The 26,511-nt window shown below is 42.7% G+C and overlaps 1 protein-coding gene and 1 long non-coding RNA gene across 2 annotated transcripts; one reads left to right on the top strand and one right to left on the bottom strand.

Moving 5' to 3' along the window:
• Positions 1–1,069: 1,069 nt before the first annotated feature.
• On the bottom strand, positions 1,070–25,687 carry myh7ba (myosin, heavy chain 7B, cardiac muscle, beta a). The gene is made up of 42 exons (XM_061833780.1): positions 25,591–25,687; positions 24,506–24,609; positions 24,281–24,424; positions 24,034–24,190; positions 23,888–23,915; positions 23,551–23,647; positions 22,838–22,930; positions 22,666–22,729; positions 21,134–21,232; positions 20,942–21,045; positions 20,742–20,880; positions 20,531–20,649; positions 20,190–20,339; positions 18,592–18,771; positions 18,341–18,520; positions 18,130–18,262; positions 17,969–18,039; positions 15,606–15,693; positions 15,412–15,529; positions 15,135–15,258; positions 14,920–15,056; positions 13,161–13,416; positions 12,822–13,064; positions 12,447–12,623; positions 10,644–10,789; positions 10,465–10,555; positions 9,992–10,381; positions 9,795–9,921; positions 8,570–8,688; positions 8,277–8,473; positions 7,900–8,083; positions 7,664–7,829; positions 7,453–7,577; positions 6,163–6,278; positions 5,164–5,356; positions 4,610–4,813; positions 3,865–3,990; positions 3,613–3,783; positions 2,620–2,724; positions 2,444–2,539; positions 1,613–1,747; positions 1,070–1,459 (listed from the first exon to the last, which is right to left on the bottom strand). The coding sequence occupies exons 1-42, from the start codon at positions 25,685–25,687 to the stop codon at positions 1,448–1,450; spliced, it is 5,805 nt and encodes a 1,934-aa protein (XP_061689764.1). The 3' UTR covers positions 1,070–1,447.
• Positions 5,304–10,817, top strand: LOC133508074 (uncharacterized). Its single transcript, XR_009796969.1, has 3 exons — positions 5,304–5,441; positions 8,588–8,702; positions 10,748–10,817. It is a non-coding gene; the product is annotated as an uncharacterized LOC133508074 (long non-coding RNA).
• Positions 25,688–26,511: the final 824 nt, after the last annotated feature.

Raw genomic sequence — 26,511 nt, 5'->3', positions numbered from 1 at the left:
AGGTGTGCCTTAGGTGTGACAGAGGAATTTAAGGTGGAGGTGGGACTGCATCAGGGATCAGCTCTGAGCCCCTTCCTGTTTGCAGTGGTAATGGATAGGCTGACAGATGAGGTTAGACTGGAATCCCCTTGGACCATGATGTTCGCAGATGATATTGTCATATGCAGTGAAAGCAGGGAGCATGCAGAGGAACAATTGGAAAGATGGAGACATGCACTGGAAAGGAGAGGAATGAAGATTAGCCGAAGTAAAACAGAATATATGTGCGTGAATGAGAAAAGTGGAGGGGGAAGAGTGAGGCTACAGGGAGAAGAGATAGCGAGGGTGGACGACTTCAAATACTTGGGGTCAACAATCCAGAGCAATGGTGAGTGTGGTAAGGTAGTGAAGAAACATGTCCAAGCAGGTTGGAACAGCTGGCGGAAGGTGTCTGGTGTGTTATGTGACAGAAGAGTCTCTGCTAGGATGAAGGGCAAAGTTTATAAAATGGTGGTGAGGCCGGCCATGATGTACGGATTAGAGACGGTGGCACTGAAGAAACAACAGGAAGCTGAACTGGAGGTGGCAGAAATGAAGATGTTGAGGTTCTCGCTCGGAGTGACCAGGTTGGATAGGATTAGAAATGAGCTCATTAGAGGGACAGCCAAAGCTGGATGTTTTGGAGACAAGATTCGAGAGAGCAGACTTCGATGGTTTGGACATGTTCAGAGGCGAGAGAGTGAGTATATTGGTAGAAGGATGCTGAGGATGGAGCTCCCAGGCAAAAGAGCGAGAGGAAGACCAAAGAGAAGGTTTATGGATGTGGTGAGGGAAGACATGAGGGCAGTTGGGGTTAGAGAGGAAGATGCAGGAGATAGGCTAAGATGGCAAAAGATGACACGCTGTGGCGACCCCTAACGGGACAAGCCGAAAGGAAAAGAACTATGGGGTGGGGTGGGGGGGCTGTGAGAGAAAAAAAAACTGCTTTGCTGTGTGAATGTTGCACCGTTGTATTTTACAGTAAGGATTATTTGATTTACCATTTGACAGTTTAGATTGTTTTACCCAGAACAATGAATGAGGGCATGTGCAAAATTACAGGCAGACTTAAATTTCCTCCATTGAGACAACACAGGTATTTGGCTAGTGTGGGTTTTAGTCACACGATTGTTTCTCAACATCAGTGAAATAATGATTAATAGTATACAAATCGAATATTTTGTTGATCTCTTTAATCCCAATAATAATCATCTTTATTCTGTCACAGAATCATTTTGGTTTTGAGCAATTTTCTAACTTAGTTCTATCAGACAAGAATAAATACTGTTTTAGGCAGTTACTGTGGACTTTTTCAATCCATATATATAGTCACACTGACAAGTTTTTCTAAAGTCTTTATTTAGGTGCTAGCACACGGTTTAATGCTGTTGCAGTTGCTTGTCCGTGATCCCTGCGTGCAGCCTCATCGTTACTCGGGAAGCTGAAAGACAAAAAAAACAACAACATTGAGTTTACTGTGCATTTCTGCATGACTACTATAACATTGAAATGCGTCGCCGTATCTGAGATTACATTGAGAAATGAGTCGACTTTCCGCTGCATGTTTTAAACTGAACTGGACTTCTCTACCAACCTTGCCACCTTGGTCGCGTGTGCGCACGCGTAGCTTGTTGACTTGCGTTTCGGCCATGTCAGCCCTCTCTTCTGCATCATCCAGCTCGTGCTGCAGCTTCCTGTACTTGGACAAGTTGGTGTTGGCCTGCTCTTCCTGGACACAAGACGCAGGGCTACCATTCAAGAACAGGTCTGGAAAGGTAATTTTGCGTTCTCAAAGCACTGTTACAGTGTTTCGTTGAACCCTCTACTGTTGTCACTTTGGGTTACACACAGCTTTTTGCATTTTCCCGTTGTCACCAAGCCGGGACCTACTTTTTACAGAAGTGAAGAACATAAATTGTTCAAAAATAGCCTTTCCAAGATATGTGTACCATAATTTTAATTGTAACATGCTCACATGTTGAGTTCAATGTCTTTCAAAAGTACCTGGGGGTAAACATGAGAATGTACGTAAATAAAGTTAAATGGCTGTCATTTTTCAAAAAAGATGTATGTTGGGCTAAATAGATTAATGAATTTCCTGACAGCCCCTCTCTCCAGTTTGTCATCGAAACAGCCTCGTCACATGGCCTTAATTTGTCTGTCGGACAGATGTCTGTTTTTGGTTGGCTTTTGATGCAGTTCGGTTCAGCTTTATGAACACTGCCTGACAATAAATCTTGTTTTATAACAAATCTGTCCAATTTATAATCCTCTCTATATATGGACAGGAAGTTATTTTCCCAAGGTGGAGCCTACATGAGTGGTTTGGTGAACCTCCTTTTTTTTTTTTCTTTTTTAAAATGATAAAAGAGTGAACTGAGTTTAATCCCTAAGTGATTGGTAAAACAGCACGTCATCAACTCACCGCTTCCTCAGCCAGTCTCTTGTAACTCTTCACTTTGATCTGCAGTTTGTCAATCAGATCCTGCAAGCGGACCAGACTCTTCTTGTCCTCCTCAGCCTTCACAAAAAAAAAAAAACATTCAAAAGACATCATGAATCCACCCCGATTGTGTTGCTCACGCTACCATTGACGTTTACCTGGTAGCACAGCTCTTTGACTCTTCTTTCATATTTGCGTGCTGTCTTCTGTTGCTCCTGGTTCCTCTTTTGCTCCGAATCCAGCTCATTCTCAAGTTCTTTCACCTATTAAAAAACAATGTGGCACCTATGGTTACACCTTCAAAAGGTCATTGAAAGATATGCCTCAAAAGTTATAAAAAAAAATATATATATATATATATTATATATATATATATATATATATATCTTGTGTGACTTCATCTTAGCGCAGGGGTCATCACCGTGGTGCCCGTGGGCAAATGGTAGCCCGTGAAGACCATATAAGGCGCCCGCGAGGTATGTTCTAAACATACCATAGGCCACAAATTCTTACCATTATTTGTGCTTTAAATTCTGAATCTGATTTGCTTACATGAATTAAAGTTTGGAAAAATACCTGTAATGTCATTTACTACAATAAATTAAAACAAAATATTTTATGTACGTGTAATGAACTGAGTCTGAAATTTGCCGCAAACGGCTCACGTAGCCCTTCATACAATCGGTGCTCACGAAGTAGCCCTCAGCCTCAAAAAGGTTGCTGAGCCCTGTCTTAGGGAGTATGGAAAAGACTAAAAGTGATTTTTTTTTTTTTTAATGTATTTCACCAAGAAACACTGTTGAATGTTGTTGTATGTCATCTTATTAGCACACAGAATACATATTGAAGTCCAATCAACATTACGTGATGCATAACCTAAACCAACTGAACAAAAATATAATCATAACAAATTGTAGCTCTAATTTATAATGCAGTGGAATCATGAGGCAAGAAGAACTTTAATGTGGCTACCACTTTTCTTTTTGCTTGAATGACAGAAATGTCGAGAAATGTCATTAAAAACATGAAGTGTGCAGTTAAGTAGGGTTTTAAGGATGGTGACAGTTGGAGTCGGGAACTCGGAAAGGAACATCTTGTTCAACTTTGAAATGGAAATATGGAAGGAATTGGCAGCACATTGGAGCACTCACCCTGGCCTCCAGCTTCTGGACCTGCTTCTTGCCGCCCTTGAGTGCGATCTGTTCAGCCTCGTCCAGACGCATCTGCAAGTCTTTGATGGTCTGGTCCATGTTCTTCTTCATCCTCTCCAGATGGGCGCTGGTATCTTGCTCCTTCTTTAACTCCTCCGCCATCATTGCCGCCTACAAGTGCACATACAGCATCCTGTTAAAAGATCTCGATGTCCGGCTTTTTTCGAAACCCGCACACGGCGCCCGGCTTACGTCGGTGATAGCCTTCTTGGCCTTCTCTTCTGCATTGCGGCACTCCTGCACAGCATCGTCCAACTCGTTCGACAGCATCGAGAGATCGCTCTCCAGCTTCTTCTTTTGGTTGATCAGACCTGTGTTCTGGAGCAAAACAGGGCGTCGTTTAAACAAACAAAAAAAGATCTTAACCAATGTATGAGAGCATCAGGACATGGAAGGTGTATGCCACAGCTGCCATACAGTAACAGTACTCGTCTAAATATTAGTCTTTTACACTGGGATGTACCTTTTCCCTAAAATGATTTTTAATATTGAAACACTCTTGCTCAAATGACCTCAAACCAAATGTTTTTATTTTCTTACCATGGTCTCAGCACACTTACTTAGCTGTCACGCTTTTTTTTCTTCCAAATCAAAGTTCAAGCAAAATGAAATCATCTTTGTCAAATCAGTTATAAATTCTACGGCCTTGTTGTCATAATATGATAAATGAATGATTGATATGGAGCCCATTTATTTTTATAGTTTTACTTCACACAGGTCAAATGGAACCGGAAACTGCTTCAGTTAACTCAAAATTCGTAGCATGTGTACAAATGAATTGTATTTTCACTTCGGTGTACTTGGAGTGTCTTTTGGAAATCTTGTAAAATTTGCATCGGAAGGAAGGACATTTGGATATTTTCATTGCTGCCAAATGTCAAAACGGGTCAGATTTGGGCCGAAGAGTACGCAAGCGCTAAGATCGTGCTCTTATTACCTGCGAATGCAGCAGGCTGACTCTCTCATTGGCTTCAATCAGCTCATTCTCGGCCAGCTTGCGAGCCCGGTCATTCTGCTCCAGTAGAACCCTGAGCTCCTCCACCTCGGCGCTGAGCAAGTTGTTGCGCCGCTCCGTCATGGCCACTTGCTCCTTCAGCTCTTCGTTGGTGTGGACGGTGTCGTCCAGCTCCAGTTGGAGGTCCTGGGCAGAAGCCGAAGTACATCACATGCTGTCCCACTCACCATTATTGCCTCTCATTAAGATGAAGTACTAGTGATGAAGTATTGGCCCCTGTCGGCAACAGTACTGCACACTCGACATTTTCTTTTAAAAACAAAACAAATGGCAAAGTCTCTTATAATCGATGGCAAATGTAAACAGCCGAGACTTGTCAAGTCTGAGTTGAGTCAAGTCTTTTGCATCCAACGTCAAAATTAAGTCCCTCGAGCCTTGAACCTTTGTCCTGGGGTCACAGTCTCGTGCGAGAAAGTCTGACTCCTCTCTGGAACACCAACAATCGATGAACCAAGGTGATGTGTGTCAGTTATCACCTTGAGCTGAATCTGCAGGCTTCTCAAGAGTTTCTGGGACTCAGCCGCCTGCCTGTTGGCATGGTTCAGTTGCACCTCCATCTCATTCAGGTCTCCCTCCATCTTTTTCTTCAGGCGCACTGCCTCGCTGCGAGACCTGGCTTCAGCGTCCAACGTGGCTTGCATGGACTCGAGTGCTCTCTGGTGGTTCCGCCTGAAAAGATGACGGTAGAAGATGAAAAGCATATCAGAATATTTTGTGTACATCAGGCGCGAGGATATTTCCAGGTAGCAGAAAAGTGAGTGACTATCTCTGACCTAAACTGAAACAATTATAAACTCTTATTGTGTTGTGCTGCGCTAGGTACATCCCAAAAAGTTATTTTTTTCTAAAACAAAAAAAAAATTAATTGATCCAGCGTTACGTGTGGATGAGGAGGACAAATTGAGTGGATAAAAAATGAAAAATGGTAAATAGTTGTGACGAGAAGACAAGTCTGCAGAGAGGCAGAGTAGTCACCCCTAAAGGGACAGACTATAAACCAGACCTCCATCATCAGGTTTGTAAAAGACATTTTCTCACAAGGATGCATAAAACGCTTGGTTGGGTAGTCTGGGAACACCCGTAATTGGGAAACACAATGACTAGCAGGCTAATAGACTACAGCTCCCTTCCAATTTACTGTCAAAAGATCACATTTGGGCGAAAAATCCAATTTACAGGTACTTCAATGAATTGGCCAGTCCTTCAACATCATATCAACTATGTCAGAAACCTGAATTTCTATTTTTAAATCAACTGTCAAAATGCAAATTAGATTTGGTGTGCTGTCACCCTTAGAAGGATCTCTATCTTTTATCCCTCTATCTTTTTTTATTTTTCTATCTTCACACTTTCAAACTACATCATTAAGATTACGAATTAGTATGATTCAAATCATGGTGAAATGTCCGAAAGGGTGGTTGATACAATAATGAGAGAATGATAACCTAGATATAGGAATGAGGGGTACAATTTACCGGAGGTTGTCGATTTCTTCATCCTTTTCTGCCAACTTCCTGTCAATGTCTGCTTTCATCTGGTTAAGCTCGAGTTGGATCCTCAAGGTTTTGGTTTCTTCATGCTCAAGCGCACTCTGAAACACAAACACTGTTCACTGTAGGTGGTCTACTAACTAACTAACTAACTAACTAACTAACTAACTAACTAACTAACTAACTAACTAACCATGGCTCCAAAAGGTTTAAACCAAACAAGAAATAGCAGCATGCCATTTGTATTTTATTGACTTGACTGTAATGTCTTCTCAAAATGATGCGAAACTAACGGTTATTGTAACTGAATTGATAAATCAGACCCATCATTCACATTTCAATCAAAAGTCAATTCAAGAATCCATCTGTTCTTTGCAGTGGCTTATCCTAGTCAGGGTTCCGGGTAGCTGAAGCCTATCTCAGGCGACTGCAGGCTAAATCTGGACTAAACCCAGGAGTCATTGTGGTCAGTCCCAATAATTAAATATCGTCAGGAATGAAAAATGCACTACCGTATGTTGCCAAAAAACATTAGCTCACCCAACCAAATAATCAGAATCAGGTCTTCCAATGACTTCCATGGTGGTGTATTTGGTGTATCACCTCAAGCACCTAGACGTGCATACTGCTTTTACAAATATTTGGGATAAAATGAGTCATTCTTAGGAGCTCAATGAATTCCAGTGTGGAACTTGGTTGGGATCCCACCTGTTCAATGGTGCAAAGTATGCCACCATTGAACTGTAGTCTAGAGCAATGTAGATGTATTTTCTGGAATCACGAATAACACTTCTCCATCCGGCAATCTCACGGACGTGTCTGGGTTTGATGGTTTCCAGGAGAACAGTACTTGTCTGACCTGCATAGTGCCAACTGTTAAGTTTTGGTGGAGGGGGGGATTATGGTGTTGTGCTGTTGTTGTGGCTGTTCCTTAGTTCCAGTAAAAGGAACTCTAATAACTTCAGCATACAAGAGATTTAGACAATGACAATTGAGGGAACAGTTTGTCGCTGGCCCCTTCCTCTTCTAAAATGCACTCGTTCAAGGTGTACCTTGGGTCTTGTCCAAAGTCATCTGGTATAGACTTCAGACCATCAGTGACCTTAATCAGGACAAGCACTATATGAAATCAATAGCTGGCTGGATGGATCGGCTAATGTAACTGTATTCACAATATCAATGAAGAAAGTTCTTGAATCTAAATATGTATTATTATCTTGTAGCTAGTTTCACTCAAAGCGCAATCAACACAGCCACATACGCGTAGTTACTTACCTCTGCTTCTTCGAGTGCTGCTTGAATCTCATTTTTCTCCAAGTCCAGACCCTTCTTGATCTTCTCGAGCTCTTGGATGGTCTTTGCTCCCTGGCTGATTTGATCAGACAGGTCAGCAATCTCCTCTAATTGAGAGAAAGGAAACAAACATGACCTTCCAGATGTGTACGAATGACTCAAGGCTCACTTCACTGACATGTTGCTCACTCACCCTGCAAGTTCTTGTTCTCTCGCTTGATGGTTTCGAGATGGTCCAAGGTTTCCTCATAGGAATTTTTCAGTTTGAAGAGCTCCGTGCTCAGGTTACGGGACTCTTTCTGAGAACTTTCCAGCTCTGTCTGGCACTCTTCATACTTCTGTTTCCACTCAGCTAGCACCTTGTCAGGGAATGAAGTAGAATTTTAGACATAGAGGGCTACATTATATATCTGTCTGTTCAATCAGTACCTTGTCAAAATTACGTTGCTTCTTGTCCAGAGCTGCAGCAGCAGAATTGGAACGCTCCAAGTCAATGATCAGATCTTCAATCTCTGTCTGGAGTCGATGCTTGGTTTTCTCCAGAGACGAGCACTTTGCATTTGAGGCCTCCATCGTCTCCTCAGCCTCCTGCAGACGTGTCACCAGCTTCTTTCTGATAGCAAACAAGGTTGGCATGCGTGCTTACATGCCTTCTCATGCTTAGTGTCTGTTATACTTTCATAAACATTAGCTATAGGGAGCCATTTCCTTCATTTATATTGAATAGGTTCAGTTATGAAATTCATGTGTAAAATAAACCACAATCCTTTTGGCCACATTTTCCAAGCACCCTGTTTGTCACTCACTTGGCTTCCTCCAGTTCTTCAGTCCTCTGGATGGCATCAGTTTCGTACTTTGTCCTCCACTGTGCCACCTCAGCGTTGGCCTTTGACAACGCTCTCTGCATCTCAGCCTTGGCCTCCTGGTCCTCGTCATACTGCTCTCTTAGGAGGTCGCAGTCATGGCGAGATGACTGAAGGGCGTGCGCCAAGGCATTCTTAGCCTGGGGAAAACGGGAGTGGTGTTTGCAAAGAGCCATGGTGGAGCTGTGACAGGATGCGGAGGCAGTAAACAAACACTGTGGTGATCAGGGACTGACCTTTGCCTCCTCCTCCAGCTGCTTCTTGAGATCTTCAACATTTTGACTGAAGGAGGTCTTGGCACGCTGGAGCTGGGAGACCATGGATTCACGCTCTTCCAGCTTTCTGCCCACCTCGGCTGCAGAGATCAAGGTAAATTAGCTATACTGTGCTGCTATAGGGTCTTCGCATTGTACTAAAGTTATTCATCCTTTCCCTCAAATACCATACATATCCCAACCAAAACCAAATGATGCACCCTGTTTTTTTTCCACTTTGCATAGTTTGAACTCGGCAGAGTTTAATGCTCTGCTGGCTGCTGTTCAAATAGAATTATTAGGGACGGGGACAACATGCAAACTCCACACAGGGGGGGGGGTCAGGATATGAACCCCGGTCCTCAGAACTGTGAGGCAGACGCTCCACAGCTGCGACACCGTGCCGCCAAATATTTATTCACTTTAAGTCAATTTCATAATATGTTGAAATTCTTGGCGGCACAGTGGCTCAGCTGGTAAAGTGTTGGTCTCACAGTTCCGAGGACCCGGGTTCGCCTGTGTGGAGTTTGCAGGGTCTCCCCGTGCCTGTGTGGATTTACTCCAGGCACTCCGGTTTCCTCACACATCCCAAAAACATGCAACATTAATTGAACACTCTAAATTGCTCCGAGGTGTGATTGTGAGTCCGGTTGTTTTAATTCCATGCGCTCTGCGATTAGCTGGCGACTAGTTCAGGGTGTACCCTGCCTCCTGCCCGTTGACAGATGGGATAGGCTCTAGCACTCCCCTGACCCTTGTGAGGATAATTTGGTCAGATAATGGATGGATGTTGAAATACTTCAAAGAATAGGGGCCCTGTCCTTAGTTGTTGAAAACATTTAGATGTTAATGGGATAAACTAAAAGCTGGAATTCTGAAATACTGAAAATGTCATATTCATCTATTGAGCTGTGCAACAAAAACAAAGGAATTGACCTTGACGTTCCAATACTTTTGGTCGGCACTATAAATATATTTTCTTGTAAGATTCGGTAATAACAATAATAATAATAATCTGTTGGGAATTTTACCATTTAGCTCCAATATCCTCCAGCAGGAGTTTCTGAAAAATTATTGACAATGAAAAGATTGACATTGAGGAGCTAGGCACTTTGGTTTCACCCTCAAATCTCCTCAATATGCCTAACCTTTTGTGAGTCATTGTTGGACTGAAACTTTGACTCTGATTGACTGAGAGGTTCCTCACCACTCTCAGCCTGAGCACGGGCCTTGTGGGCGGTGCTTTCATTGAGCTGCCTCTGAAGCTCCTCCACTTTGGCTTTCGCCTCATTCAGTTGATCTTCGCACAGACGGCACGTCTTTTCTGCAGTTGCCTGCAGGCCAGAGAAGATCGTTGGCATTCCGATTCAAACGAGATGCTCCTTTTGTTCTGTTTCCACCTACCTTGCCCTTGGAGAGTTGCTCCACAGTGGAGGCCAGGTCGTCTGCCTCCATCTTGGCTTCGCTCCTTTCTTTCTCCAGTTTCTGCTTGACTCGCTGCAGGCTATCGATCTGCTCGCTGAGCTCGGCGACGGTGTCCGCTTGCTTCTTCCTTAAGGCGGTCGTCGTGGCCTCGTGGTGCACCATGGCTTCCTCGAGGTCCCGCCGAAGCTTCAGAAAATCAGCTTCTCTCTTTTTGTTAATCTCAATCTGGACCGATGTGGCTCCCCCAGCCTCCTCCAGGCGCTCGCTCAGGTCTTCTAACTCACGGGCCACATCTCCACGCTGCTTCTCCACTTTGGCCCTACAAGCTCGATCAGCCTCCAGCTCCTCCTCCAGTTCCTCTATGCGAGCCTGGACCAAATGGAATTGTCATTTTTTTCTTTTTTACATAACAAAACGGGATGTGCACTTCTTCGTGTAAGGCCGATGCGTACTAGTAACTCTTTGATCTTCTTCTGGAGCTGGGTGACCAATAACTGCTCATCTTCTATTTTGGAGCTCATCTCATTCATTTCAAAGTCTTTTCTGGTAGACAGACAACGTGGTTGTAGTAGTATATTGGTACCTTAAGAGGCAAGGTGCCTTTTTGTGCGTATTTCCCTAACAGGCTTACTTTTTTAGTCGCTCCTCCATCTGCTGTTTGTCGTTCTCAAGATCCATAACTGATTCCAAAGAAAGTTTTAGATCTCCTTCCAGCTTACGTTTGTTCCTTTCCAGATCCAGACGCAGCTTCTTCTCTTGTTCCAGGGAGCCCTCCAGCTAAATTACACACAGAATATGACCTTACCAAAAAAATTATTTTTTTTCACTTTAACTGTCATGTAATGTATGTAATTATAATTACTTTTATGTGATTTGAATTAATATATTTTATGCATTTTTTTACATGAATAATAAATATTTTATGGACATTCTTAACACAATTACCATTTGAAAATTGACATGCAAGTGTTGTGGTGTTTGATTAAAAAATACATGAAAACAAAAATCCTCATTCCTCTTCAATAGTTGACACAAAGCCTCACACTAATTCATTTTTTCAATTGAATACACTACAGAGACAAGGTATGTTCCAACTGATATTTTTTTTTTTTTTTGCATGCCATCTCATTTTTTAAATATAATGCCTGTCCCACATTCCCCCCCAAAAAGCTTGCACAAGGGCTAAAAAGACTGGGAAAGTTTTGAACATTCCAGAGGTGAGAGTCACATTTGAGTTAAAGGAGAATCCCTCTAATGCTCGGTAGTTCATAAACAAGGATGAGCAGAGATTTAAAAAAAATAAAGATTCACCGAATCTGGCCCTAAGCAGCAAGGCTGAGAACCCACACTGAATGCCTGTGACCTTTTGATCCCTCAGACAGCAGTGTATGAAAAGCCGGCATCACTGTGGAAAGCAGGAGTCATCAACCTATTTGAGGCTGGGGGGTACTTCGTGAGCACCAATCGTATGAACGGCGACATGATCTGTTTGTAGCAAACTTCGCAGTCAAAGTTCATTATACATAAAATATATATATCTATTCATATTATACATTATTTTAAAAATGTCAATGTATGCAAGTCAGATTCTAAATTGAATACACAAATAATAATAATGGTAATAATTTGTGACCTGTGCTATTTATAGAACATGCCTCGGACAGGAAACCATGCGCTCACGGGAACCATGTTGGTGACCCCTGGTGTAGCTTCGTAGTCAAGACTGCGAGTACTAAATTGGTTGGCCAATAGTCCAGACTTGTTTCCCATTGAAAATATGTAGCACATTAGGAAGTTCAAAATACGACAACAGAGACCCCGAACTGTTGAGCAACTGAAGTTGTACATCAAGCAGGAATGGCAAAGAATTCCATCTTCAAAGCGTCCACAATTACTGTCTGCAGTTCCCAAACACTTGTAGAAGAGTTGTTAAAAGGAAAGGTGAAGCAACACAGTGGTTTAAAAAAAAAAAAAAAAAAAAAAAAAAAAAACTCTTCCAACGTTTTGGAATGGGTTGCAGGCATCAAATTAAAAATTTGTGAATTTTTGAGGGGAAGAAAAGTGGTTAATCAGTTGGAACATTTACTATTTTGTCCTTGCAATTTTTTCCAAATGAATACATGTTGAAAAGGATTTCCAACTCGTTGTTTGGGTTTGTAAATTACATTTCAGTAAATGACAAACTGGGAGCCTTCAACCTTGAAAACACAACCAAAACAAATAAGGGGGAAAATGAGTTTTATATTAGCAGGAAAAACCTTCCCTCATAAAACAAAATGAAAGTTAATCACATTTTTTTGGCGTGTTTTTCATCATGAGTGCCATGAAAAGGTTCATTCAAAATAAGTCAGTGGTGTTCTTATACTGTTATTGTTTACACAGTCCTGTACTTAGTATATGCGTTCAAAATGTGTGCTTGCTGTACATGACTTACATCATCTACTTGTTGCTCCAACTTGATTTTGGCTTTTGTCAGACTGTTGACCTTGTCTTCTTCAACCTGGAGGTCATCCAAAGTCTGCTGGTGGGCCTCTTGGAGGGCCTTCTTCTCCTTGGTCAGCTTTATTATGGTTTCATCCAAAACTGACATTTCCTCAACGAGGTTCTTCACCTGTAACGGAGCATATGTGTAAACCACAGGGCCTGTTTTTGTGGGAAACCGCAAAGATACAGTATTCCCCCCTGCCCCACAAGACCTTCGGACCGCCATGTGGAATTATACATTTTCTCACTTCCAGAAAAAAAATGGATGTAAGTATTGGGTGGCCTGTTCTCAACTATTGTTCACTGCTCATTTGACAGGCGTCACCTTGTTCTCAAGTGCGTGTTTCTCTTTCTCCACTTTAGCCAAGGTCAGCTCCAGGTCATCTATGTCTTTCTTCAGCTCGGCACACTCATCCTCTAGTTTGCGCTTCTTGGCCAGCAGATCAGCGTTCATCTCCTCCTCATCCTCCAGCCTCTCCACAAGTTCTTTCACTTTGGCTTCCAGCTGGATCTTCGTTTTGATCAGAAGGTCACAGCGTTCCTCGGCATCTGCAAGATTGTCTTGCTCCTAAAGGTCAGACAGGAGAGTAAAAAGGAAAGTATGCGCCATTGCCTGGCCTTTCTAAAAGGAGAATGTGTGAACAGATTAGGAATAAACACTTACTGCCTGCAGCTGCAGGGAGAGGTCATTCTTCTCTTGGGTCAGGCTGACCTGTCGCTCCTCCAACTCTTTACGCTTGACGTCGGATTTGTTCAAGGCCTCCTTGAGTTGGACCATCTCCTCCTTGAGTGTGGCCAGCTCTTTCTCAGTGGCCGCGCTCTTCAGAAGGGGCTTGATCTTGAAGAAGAGCTTCATCCAAGGCCAGTGCTTCACTGCGTTGAAAGCACGTATGTTCCATTGAATAATCATCAGGGCCTCCCTGTGACCAGAAAATAGACAGATGTGGAATTCAACTGAAGTATTTGAAACGGTCCAAACGGGCATTAACCAAGCCGTCCTACAGCTTCTTTGATCACCTGCTAAAGTTGAGCAATTCCTGAAATATATGTTAGTAAATCTAAAACAGCATTTGGACCACGGCGGTACGGTGGCGCAGCTAGAGAGGGTTGGCCTCACAGTTCTGATGAGTCATGGTTGAAATACTGACCCCACCCTGCTTGGATTTTGCATATTCTCCCTGTGCCTGTGTGGGTTTTCTCCGGGCACTCCGGATTCCTCCCACATTCCAAAAACATGCAACATTAATTGGACACTCTAAATCGGCCCTAGGTGTGATTGTGAGTCCGGGTGTTTGTTTCGATGTGCCCTGGGATTGGCTGGCAACCAGTTCAGGGTGGACTCCGCCTCCTGCTTGATGACAGCTGGGATCAGCTCCAGCACTCCCATGACCCTCATGAGGATAAGGGGCTCTGAAAATGGATGTATCCCTATCCTCGCAAATAGCAGAGGTCCACTGTATTTACATACTAAAACATAAATCGTTTTGTTTGTCATATTGAAATGTGACAATTGATGAATGGCTTCTATCAACTAGGTCAAACAAACGTGTAATTCTAGATTTGTGTATTTCTTTATTTAGTGACTTGCCCTTGATGCTTAGTTGCGCTAATCGCACACAGAGGGACGTGATGGTGTGAAATGATACGCCCAACGCTGCTTTTGATCTTTCCAACTGGGTTAGCAGATTGATTTAGTCTCTGGAGGATGACTTCTCACAGCCCTAAATATGGAGCCACAACCCACTGCTCAAGGACTTTGCGTCAGTGTTTACAGGGTGAATTTTAGTGGGTGCCCACACGCCCCCGGGTGACTGAATGAGGCTGGGGGAGTTGATTGCATTTTTCACATAATTCCAAGATGGGTGCCCCTCAAAGGTGAGGGTCTGTGGTTTTTTTTAGCAACCTAAACCTTCCGTCCAGCGGCAGGCTTTAATCCTCCGTCACCCGCCACGCATCCCATCAATGCACTCGCTTGGAAGTGCAGGCGCCGTGGACAAAAGGGGCCAGGGGCCATCGGGCAGCCAAGAAGGGGGCTGCGGGTTGTATTTTTAGGGAGGCGCTGAGCAGCTGCTACTTGACACATGTCGCCATGTGGCTCTGAGGGCACCGTCAGCATTGTTTGCTCGACGGGTAGCTCATGGAGAGAATGGCCGCAGACCTGAGGAAGCGTGCGTACGTGTGCGACAGAACTAGACTCGTCATTAACAGAAGGGCCACAAGCGCACATGCATACACGCCTGTCGACCAAAAAAGGGTAAGCACACGCTTCACACACACCAACTACACTGGTCGTGCGTGCCACAGGACCGCAAAGGAACGAACACGAAGCTATCTAGAATAGATCATCAAGTTGCTACTAAACCTGTTCAAACAATTTCGATGAATGCTCAGTCACCCATTTATGCATTTCAGCAGTAATTTACCTCCTTTGATTCATAATCTTAAATTCCATCCTCATAATTTTGCCTCGAGCAACTGCCTGGAGATGTGTCAAAATTTTGGCCAAACGCTCATCCCTCATTTCCTCCAGTTGACCTAGCAGGCCTGCCTTGAAGAATACCTGATGGCCCAGAGAATGAGAATGACAACAACTTAATGGCGACGAAACATCATCCAAGATGGAGTTGATGTAACGTACCTTTGTGTGTCCGAAACGATATTGGTTATGGTCGATATCCAGGGAACCCAGCAGCTTCTCTGCACCTTTCCTGCTATCCACAAACTTGTCATCTGGGATGGCTTGTGGGTTCAGGATGCGGTAGCTGGATGAATAGAGGGAGGGAAAAAAAACACTTTCAGATGTTCCAAGGGAATTCTAGTATATGTATGTTCAACGTATTATTGTCAAAATGGCTAAATGGCTTACACTGTACTGGCTAAAGGGTGTTTAAATAGGGTCGACAGCTTTGACTTACCGCTGCTTGAACTCTGCATAGAGGATGCGATTAGGAAAGCCCTTTCTGCAGATCCTAATGCCCTCCAGCACCCCGTTGCAGCGAAGCTGGTGCAGCACCAGAAATGGGTCTATGATCCCTGCACAAGATCCCAAAAAATGTGAGTGCGACTCACATTGTTTTACTGTTGGTGATGGATCTGAGCTGAGAGTTACCAGGAGTCTTCGTCTCATTGGGAATGATACAGCGCACAAAGTGAGGCTGCGTGCTGCGAAGGTTTGTCATCAGCTTGTTCAGATTTTCCTGGAGAGGAAAAAAAATAAAAACAGTGTCGCAAAAATTGCATTCATTGAGTACAATCAAGTGAGCTTGCAATATATGGACTGCGTATGTATATTTCTAAAGGGAGATTTTAAAAATCCAATGGTATTCAATATGTACATGTTGAGACTGAATCGTCATATATGTTAGAATTTGACAATGTAATTCCAAAGATATATATGAGAGTGAAAAGTTGAATTGAGTTTGTTAAATGTGCAGGTCTGGGTGAATAAATGTCATTCTTTGCAGAACAATCCAAATAAAGCAAAGCAAAGCAAATGTATTTGTATGGCGCATTCCATACACAAAGTAATGCAATGCGCTTTACATGATTAAAAGCGTTGAAATACATTTTAAAAAGTACAATTAAAACAGCTTTTAGTCCAAGAAATATCACTAAAAAGTGAATGTACTCTAAAATGCATGAGAAAAAAACATTTTTAATCTAGATTTTGTCACGCTCCTGGCTTCCTGCCCAGGCTTGGCATGGCCAGCCAATTAGTCTGAGCACACCTGCACCTCATCCCGGCTGATGCCTCCCAGTATATATAGGACTTGGGGGCCGACTTCTCATTCGCCAGATCGTCATCCTTGATGCTTCGTTCCCGCACTCCCGTTCGCCTGACTTCTGCTCTCCGTGTACCGACCTACGCCTGTCCCTTGACCCCACTCTTGGGCCTGCCGCACGATTACTTCTGCCTTGTTTGGACTGCCTGCCTGATCCGTGACCTTGGACCGAATAAAGGTTTCCTCTATACTGCCTGTCTGTCTCTGGAGTCGTGCATTTGGGTCCACCCTCGAGCCCCGTTCGTGACAGATTTGAAAACACTCCCTTGGGGCTGACGTCACCAAATAGTAATCTAGTTCTTCATACTCTGCTGTATTTCACTAAATAAATTTCGCAAAGGTGTGAATGGGAGCGCGAAAAGTTGTTTATATGTGCCCTGCGATTGGCTGGCAACCGGTTCAGGGTTGACCCTGCATCCTGCAAGAAGATAGCTATGATAGGCTCCGGCACTCCTGTGACCCTTGTGAGGATAAGCGGCTAAGAGAATAGATGGATGGATATTATAGAGGCAGATTGAAAATAATTTCCTTTTTTTTTTTTTAACAATATTGTGGATAGCTTACAGCTGATGAAAATCCATCCATCCATTTTCTGAGGGTACACCTCGTTAGAGTTCAGCTGTGATTGTTTATACTGATTGAAGTTGATTAGGAAACCCACACTCCCGTTATATAAGATCTTACAGCTCACAGTGCAAGTTATTAGAATGACTGAGAGAATGAGAATCATGAGGTCAAAGGAACTGCCTGAAGAGCTCAAAGACAGAATTGTGGCAAAGGACAGATATGGCCAATGTTACAAAAAAATGATCTGGATTTAAGAATACTAGAACCACAGTGGTCTCCATAATACTTAAATGGAAGCCATTTGGGAGGACCAGAACCCTTCCGAGAGCTGGCCATCCAGCCAAACTGAGCAATTGGAGGGGAAAAAGATTGGTGAGGGAGGTAAAGAACAACCCAAGGATCACTGTGGCTGAGCTCCAGAGATGCACTTGGGAGAAAGTTCTAGAAAGTCAACCATCACTAATGCACTCCACCAGGTGGGGCTTTATACCAGAGTGGCCCTACAGAAGCCTGTCCTCAGTTTAAGACGCATGATAGCCTGCATGGAGCTTGCTAAGAAACACCTTAAGATTCTCAGGTCTGATGACGGCAAAATAGAATTTTTTGGCCTTAATTCCAAGCAGTATGTGTGAAGAAAACCAGACAATGCTCATCACCGGTCTGAATACTTATGGGTGTGTCATAGTTATTGTCTTTTTATCTCTTTTTCAAAAAATGAGCAAAAAAAAAAAATCACAAATTCTGTATTTTTCTGCTATTATGGGGTGCTGTGAGCTCAGTAATGTCAAAAATGATGAACAAATGATTTTACCAAAATAGCTGCAATATAAAAAGGATGAAAATTTTAACAGGATCTTAATGCTTTCTGTACTCACTATATACTGTGAAATATATATCTGTTTTTTCCCCCTCTTAATCCACCCATAGAGGACCCACAGCATTTCCTCAGTGATGAAATGAGGAAGGAGCCAGCACAGACTTAAAGTGATGTTCATGTGATCATTGCCCTAAACATCACTGCAAGTCTTAACTGTCTCCGTCCAAGAGCGCCTTTCTGATGCCCAAACATCAATAAGACATTTCAAATGGTTTATAAGAAGAGAAAAAGCGGTGTTGTGCTCACCTTGTGCAACTGAGACACTGTCTGGAATGAGGCCGCCTTCTTTCGTTTCTCTTTGATCCCGGTTCTGTGGTCTGCAATTAATCAAAAGGGAGCCCAATGAACTCTTTGATTGCGTGGATGTATCAGTTTGTATACACTCCCGTGTGTAACTCATTTGCTACCTGAATCCGACCCAACATAGTTCTCATACAGACAAGCCAGCATCTTGTTTGAGGACTTCTGGAAACAACTCACCACTGTCTCATTCAGTGGGTCTTTGTTTTTGTCCAACCAACCAAATATATTGTATGGCACCTTTTAAAACACATCAGATGTGCAAATGTTTAACTACAATGAAAATGATCAAATCCACAATGAGTGGGCATCACTCACCACTCCAGCGTAGTGCACAAGCTCGAAGTGGGCTTCGTACTTGCGCTTCTTGTCTGGACGTGGCTTTTGGAAATTTGGGGACTTCCCATGGTGATTATCAAACAGCTTGGCTTTAAAGCTGCTGTCTGTGGCTTTTGGGAACATGCACTCCTCTTCAAGGATGGACATGATGCCAAGTGGCTGCAGGACAACAACAGTTTACTCAAATAAAGCAAAAAAAAAAAAAAAAAAAGAGAATTTGACATGGACACCTTTCCTACCTTCTCAATGAGATCAATGCACGCTTGAAGGTCCAGCCCAAAGTCAATGAAGGTCCATTCTATGCCCTCCCTCTTGTACTCCTCCTGCTCCAGTATGAACATGTGGTGGTTGAAAAACTGTTGCAGTTTCTCATTGGTAAAGTTGATGCACAGCTGCTCGAAACTGTTGAGCTGCAATGGGATGCGATCAGGTTAAAAACATGAACACCATCGTTTTTAAAGTGTATGGAAGCTCCTCAATGCACCTTTTTTGCTAATATTATATACAGTTTGTTATGCAGAATTCCAATCTGAAATCCTTTTATGGAGGAAACATTTTTATTTTTTGATCATTACCTAAAAACATCACACGTTGCTGGATTCGCCGAAAAAAGACGAAAACGAAACGGAAACAGCCGAGTAGGATTGTGACGTCTTAGTCAACAGTGGCGCGCATTGGAATGCATTGTAAGAACGAGGATGAATTTTCCGATATTTCGAGCGATGAACACTATTCTGAAGGGTCCCACGAAGAATACGAGCTTTATAAAGGTGTTACAGGTTATGACTTTGAGCCAGTTAGACAGCACACGTGTTCGAATGCAGACGAAATAGATGGCCATGAAGAAAGTGCCGAGCACACGGGGTAGGATATGCCTTGTGTTGAAAGAATGGTAAGCATTTGTGAAGTTCTTGTTTGGTTTAGTTAGTCATGAACTGGTAAATAGTAAAGACTTTGATATCCTGGATGCATATACGAAGTTCTCGGTCTTGTTTTAAAATGATGCAAACGCCGTGTAATTAGTAAATAGGCACGTGTCCAGCCGGTCGTTCATTGTACAGCTTGATGGATCTGCCTGTGCTTGTATGAGAAAGTATCTGCAGTACGATGTGTTTACCTGGAGTGACGTCAGAGGTCAGCCACACACGTTTTGAGACACGGGAAACTAGGCCAAAGTTTGCGGACTTTAATTCATAAACGCTTACATTTCCGGGTAAAAACGTCGAAAAGGTTATGCATTTTATGGTAGAGTTGAACATATATTTTTGTCTAGATGAGATTATTTGCGTTAGAAATGAGACATTCTATACCCTTTAACGAAGGAAACACTAGAGTTTTGTTCTGGTTAATGCAAGGATATTTGGTCAATTTTTTCCCCAAGTAAAGCCAATAACTTGCTTTTTTTGGTCCAATTCCCACATCTCACACACATTTTTAACCCTTCTTTGAAGAACAGATTTTAAATGTTTTAAATTAATCGCACCAGATGTGAGTTGCCCGCACTGCTTATCGAACTTTCTTTGTAGGGATAGATTAATTTTCTTCTAGAACACTGAAAATTGAGTTTGGAGTACTCCAAGCCTCCGTTTTAGGTACACTTTTTTAACTTGTGAATGGTTCCACTTGGGGATGTCATCAGGAATTATGACATCAACTTTTATCGTTACACATGTGACAAAACTGTATATCGATGTAGACTGATGATGCAAAATTTGTGAAAATGTCACACACAAAGCAACTTCTATTTCCAAATTAAAACAAAACAAGCAAACAATACTTTACATGTATTTAGTCAATTCTGTTTAAATAGAATAATGAGTCAACTTACCTCAAATATCTCAAAGCCAGCAATATCCAGCACTCCTATGAAGAACTGTCGGGGTAGTGTAGTGTACAGGGTCCGGTTAATCCGTCCCACCATCCATTTGAACATGCGGTCGTATGTAGCTTTGGCCAGAGCCCCTACAGCATAGTTGACCTACAACGCACATGCAGCACACGCAAATGTCATAGATACAGCTGTCATTTACACATATACGTAGTTCCAGTTGCTTAGTTACTAGATTCTAGTGTATGCAGAGTTACTTGTACTCTATTTCCATCCCATTGGCTTTCTCTCATGTGTGCGTTTACAAAGAAATGTGCAAGCGTGTGCTTGGGTGGCTTTACCTGTTCAACATTCTGCCCCTTTACGACGTACTCGTTACCCACTTTCACCCTTGGGTGGAGGAGGCCTTTAATGAGGTCAGCTGAACTGACGCCCATGAGGTACGAGGCCTTGTCAGCACCTTGATTTTAAAAAAAAAAAACAAGAGAACAAATCAAAGTGTTTTTGTTCCTTTTTTTTTGTTTTTGTTTTTTCTCTATTGTGGGTTCTTACTTTCGGTGCCATCAGCCTCTGCCTGTTCCTCGCGCTGCTTTTGCTTGAACTTCATGTTGCCGAAATGCATGATAGCGCCGACTATTTTATAGCAGCCGTACTTCTCGTCGGGCAAAAAGCCGAGGATGTCCATGGCGTGCTGCAGAGGCGAACTAGTTATGTGATGCAGCCCAGCAAAATGGGACGATATGATCTCTTACGTCAGTGGCCATCAGCTCCGATCCGTCATCCACGTTCTCAACAGTGGTCACCCCCTGGGAGCAGAAATGATAGTCGTACGGGTTGGAGGACACCAGCAACATGTCTGCAACAAAAGAGTTTAGAAAGTCATGTAGCTTGCTGTGGCTACTCAAAAGTAAGGAAACATCAAAAGTCAACAATGACGACCGCACCTAAAAGTTCTGGTTTTTTCTGCGACATGATCTGGTAATAGATGTGGTAGCTTCTTTCGCCCGGCTGCTGGAAAATAACTCTGGATTTTTCCAGAAGATCTGAGGAGCAGAGAGAGGATTTGAGACATTAAAACAGATCCCTTGTATTGAGTTACTGAGTAAATGTTTAATGGCTTTGCTTGGGGACCAGATTGAAATTTTCCAGATGTGTTGTGAATTAAAATGGGGAAAATTTATTTCATATTTTGTACCTTAGACCAAGAGGGCACTCTGGATCTGGTTGAAACTTTTCCCCAATTTTAGTCATTATGTAAGATCCAAACAACCATTCATCCATCAATTTTCTATACCAGTGGTCCCCAACCACCGGTCCGCGGAAGGGTACCGGGCCATGAGGGATTAGTTACCGCGCCGCAGAGAAGGAATGACCAATTTATATCATTTGTGTTGTATTGCAATCTGCCTGTTAATGTCTTTTAGTTTGAAAATTGACCGAATCTTCTCCACCACAACAGATGCGCCACAATTGACACGTCAAGACTGCACAGAACGCTTCTATTCCAAGCGGGCTGGCTAATGGTGGCAGAGCTCAAAGAACAGATCATATCATAAATTAATTTAGTTCATTGCATTTACTGAAAAGATTTGTTCTTCTGAACAAAATGTTTGCAAATTAAACAACACAATATTAGGAGTCCTTATAATTTCGGTTTATTGCAACAGTTAAATCTCACCCACCAAGTCCGCTCTGATACGGATACAATTGTAGGTAGAAATACTTTTACGGCGTTAAAAGTCTGCTCTCATTGAGGAGATGCAGAACTGCAGTCTGGTCTGGCTGTCTACAACAACTTTGATCCCTACTCCTGCATCTCGCCAAGAGTGCACGCACCATAACGGTGAAGGATGACGCAGAAGCACACAAGTAAGCTTGAGTGTTCAAATACTTATTTGTATATACATTTGTCTTGTATACACACACGTATCCAGTCCGTGAGCAAAATGCCTACCCTAAACCGGTCTGCGGTGCAAAAAAGGTTGGTCATTCCCAAGGAACGTAGCCAGGCACACTCACGTTCACACATCCACTGAGTTGGAACAGAACCCACCCTTCCTGTACCAAAGTCAGGTAAATGAACTACTAATCATGGATCAGAGATCAATTGATGGCCAACGAGTCCACCCTCGACATTATTTGCGCCAATTACTGGCAAGCAGAACTTGAGATTTAGAATTCAAATATTTCTGGATTTAGTATCGGTGGCTGGTATCGGCACCCATAATGAGTACCTGATACCTTGAAATAAGGCCAATGTCAGTATTCACCCTCGTGTCTTTTTTTCCCCCACTTTCATCAAACTTGAAGATAAACAGAGAAACAGTATCGTAGTTTCCCATTAAACATGATATTGATGAATCCAAATGGAAGTGTGATGCAAACAGATGGATGAAACCATACGTGTACTGTATAAATAAATGCAGTTTTCTTGAGGGAGGTCATAAAATACATCCACGAAAAAGCACCAACTCACATATATCAATGTCAGCAGAAGCCAGTTTGCCAGTGGGCCCAAAGTGGATCCTGATGAACTTTCCCTGTGTATTTGTGGAAATGGAAAGCATGGTATACAAATAAAAAGAATATAAGCAACTGCATATGAATGCCACTCCCCAGGGCCGCCAAGGTCATTCTGAAGTACTCACAAAACGGGATGAATTGTCATTCCTCAATGTTTTGGCATTTCCAAAGGCCTCCATGGCAGGGTTGGCCTCGATGATCTGATCCTCCAGAGTCCCCTGAGAGAGCCAGAGGTTAATTTGTGGGAAAGGAGATACTGAGGTGCAACGTATACAGTTTTCACATTGAAGAGACTCAATGCTCGTGACACTCACCCCCGTCTTGGTGGCAGGACCCTGCTGCAAATAGAAAAAGGTTGTTTCATTTTTAAATGTGAGATTGATATCTTGTCAAGTAGGAATTCAATCAGACTTCACAGCACGGAACATCATGACTGATAGAAGCCGCTTGTTAAAGCGATGTTAAAAAAAAAACAAATAAAAAAAAATGGCCACCTCATTTTGTATGATGAATTGCTTGCGGGAATGAGTATCAAACAAGATGGAAAAATAAAAATATTAAAGAAAATCTCAAATATCTGGATAAAAAAATGGGAGGGATATAAAAAAATTAAAAATTCAATAAGAGAGCATTGCAAAGGAGCTGGAAAGCACATGAGGGTGAAGACATGATTAATCAGTTCTGCCGTTCTGGGGAATGCAAATGTATGGGAACAGGAATGAATTCCTGGTATGGAAAAAATGCAAATACAAAAAGGAAAATGAAAACAAAATTCTGGAAAAAAGGGTTGAAAAAGGGAGGAGAGGGGAAAAAAGTACGGTTGCCACGTGTGCCTTACTGCCTTCTTAGCAGAGGTTTCCCCAAGAGCTGCCACAATGGCAAAATACTGAATGACACGTTTCGTGTTGACAGTTTTGCCAGCACCGGATTCTCCGCTAGGAGTGTGAAAAAATAGCAGGTGAAAAGAGGGCAGAGAACTCATAAAAGGAATGCAAAATTGTACCACACAGGTTGTTATAAGAAAAAGAAAAAGTGGGAAAAAAAAACTTTGGAAAAGAAAAATACATTTGAACGCTTTTATCTCTAAAAAAGAAAAAATGTCCATTCTGTTACTCACTATGTGACTTGTTTGTTCAAAGAAGTAACACAAAACAGAAAAAGAAGAGGCGACTTACGTGATAAGCATGGACTGGTTCTCCCGATCTGAAAAAGACAAACATGCATGTACCATCTGTATGCTGTGGTGTGTGTGTGTGTGTGTGTGTGTGTGTGTGTGTGTGTGTGTGTGTCCGTGCGTGTATGCGTGCGGGTGCGTGCTTACTGCGCAACATCGCATTGTAGGCGTTGTCCGCGACTGAGTAGATGTGCGGCGGCGCCTCGGAGCGTCGTTTGCCTTTGTAGGCGGCGACCACTGGGGCCGTGTAGACAGGCAACCACTTGTACGGGTTCACCGTGACGCAGAAGAGGCCCGAGTAGGTCTGAAGTGGCACAAGGACAGAAACTCGGGATGAATAAAGTACTCGTGCCTGTATGCATGAAGTAGACTGCCGGGGGTGGCCCCCACTCACATAGATCATCCAGGCCGAGTAGCGTCTGCGCATGTTGTAGAGGACCGAGGCTTCGTTGAGGTGCGTGAGCATGGCCATGTCTTCGATCATGTCGTACTTGGGGGGGTTCATCTGTTGGATGTCGCACTCCTTCACGGTCAAAGTCTGTGCGGACGCCAGGAGAACGCGTTGGGATGGCGTGATGCCCCACAGAGATCAAGTTGACCTTATATATATGCACTTTACCTTTCCACCTTTGGTCTGCACGATGACTTTGTCCCCGCTCAGCTCCTTGATCTCGATCTCAATGTACCCCTCCCTTTCGTCGGGGATCCACGCTCGTTTCTTACCTGCAGCCGAGTGGGCCCAAGTTGATTGATTGAAATAAATAAATATAAAAAGATGCAATCTTCGGAAAAGACAACCACGCACAAAATTGTACTCATGCCCGTGGAAAATAATGACAAATTGTTCAGCAATTTTAAAAATAGCCTCGCTAATGAGATATTTGCTTACTTGCGAGCAATTATCAATTATTTTAATGCCTTAAATTCTTCCACCACTTCAAAACTTTAACGACACTGGTAGGAAACATAGCCACCCAAATATAATTGTAACTTTAATGCGGAGTGACAACTAAAAAAACTAAAAGTCATAAAACTGAATGCAAATTGCAATAATTACATTTTTGGAAGAATAAAAGCCCCTCCAGGTCCAACATCTCGTTTGATGGTCCCACACACAAAAAATACCATAAACAGGCTCATCCAAATGACCACAGTAACATAATAATAATAATTATTAATAATATTCTTAATCATGAAAATAATATAACATAATAAAAATGATAATACAAAGCAACCATTAAAAACCTCAATCTCACAGACCACGGAAAAGGTCTAAAATAATTTTAATGTAATGATACATTTAAAAAAATAGTCAAATAAAAGAATGGAAAGTGGCGTTAAATTGTGTTCAGAAACTTCACATTTCAAAAATTTAAACGGTATTTAGCGAGGTGCTAGAATATTCCAGTTAGAAGGTGCCAAGGATTTAAAGGTTTTCTTCCTCAGACTTGTAGAAACAGAAAGGATTGTAAATTGTTTTATTTATTTTTTTATTGTTTCAATGTGACATAAAGCACGTTTTATTCTTTTGAATATAAACAAAAAAAAATCACTTTTTTAATGATTCGTCTTCGGCTCACTTTTGTTTAACAACAGAGGATTTTACTGTTGAACTTTTTCGACATTGGGCTATTGCGTTGCCATTTAATTGTATTTCGCTAAGCAAGCCAAAAGTGTATTTTCATATTGTGCTCGGAGGCCTACCGTCAAAAGCGATAGTTTGCGCCGTCAGTTGCTCCAAATCCGATTTGCGCAAAAAGGGCGCAGCTTCCCCGAACTCCTTCATATCAAAGCTGGACATGGTTCCACCTCCCCGACAGAACCTTTCCATGAAAACACAATAAAAATGTGAGGATGGCGTCACTTCATAGTATTGGCAGCGCATTCACAACAAATGCAAAAGCAGAACAGAAAGGTTGCTTCGGAAATACTGCTTCGTAAAAATAAAAGTGAAAAAAAAGTACTTGGGATCACAACAACTACTATGCAATGAGGATGAGGAATAATGAAGAAAATTTGGAAGAAAAGTTGAGCAGGTGCGTTAAAATAGATGATGCAACCCACCTAGGAAATGCAAAGAGTGGCCTTGCAGAAACGTGCAGGAGGAAGTAACAGCAGGCTGCAAGACGGACCGCTTTATAGCGTCTTGCCAAGGTCACGGCCAGCGGGCATTTGCCTCTCCGGAGTTGATGCCATGCACCTCCTCCGGCCCCCATTGGTGCCGGCCGTCGGGCTCAATTGACACAAAAGGAAAGCAACGTTTTTGTCAAGCGGGCTATTTTGGTAACTGACTGCACGCATCGTGGCGACCCGCAGAATGCGTAATTTCTTTATCTTCGACGCGAGCTCCATTTTGGGGGCCATCAATAGAGGGATTTTATTTTCGCCAATTTGGGGCAATCACCATTGAAAGAAATGCGCTAGGGTCGATTGTTTGTGTTGTAACGAGTTGACTGGGATGTTTGCTATTGTGTTGGGCCCTGTGACTACGATGCGACCTTACAAGATTATTTCGGGAGCTGGGGGGGGCATTAAACAAGTTACTATAAATACATAACTTTTTATTAATAGAGAGAAAGATGGTGTGGTGCCCGTTCAATAAACTGCGCAGTGGCAAAATTAAAA

Source organism: Syngnathoides biaculeatus, chromosome 10 (genome assembly GCF_019802595.1).
Source record: "Syngnathoides biaculeatus isolate LvHL_M chromosome 10, ASM1980259v1, whole genome shotgun sequence".
NCBI classification, from domain to species: Eukaryota; Metazoa; Chordata; class Actinopteri; order Syngnathiformes; family Syngnathidae; genus Syngnathoides; species Syngnathoides biaculeatus.
The sequence above is the reverse complement of the archived record's forward strand: the minus strand, read 5'-3'. Positions and strand labels throughout refer to the sequence as shown.

What these genes read in the sequence shown, in the direction of transcription:
- myh7ba (XM_061833780.1), bottom strand. Translation starts at nt 25,687, where the DNA reads ATGTCCAGCTTTGATATGAAGGAGTTCGGGGAAGCTGCGCCCTTTTTG. An exon ending in ATGACAATTCATCCCGTTTT is followed by an intron (nt 22,730 to 22,837) that starts GTGAGTACTTCA and finishes ACAAATACACAG; the next exon opens with GGAAAGTTCATCAGGATCCA. An exon ending in TCATTGAGAAGGTAGGAAAG is followed by an intron (nt 18,521 to 18,591) that starts GTGTCCATGTCA and finishes GTTGTCCTGCAG; the next exon opens with CCACTTGGCATCATGTCCAT.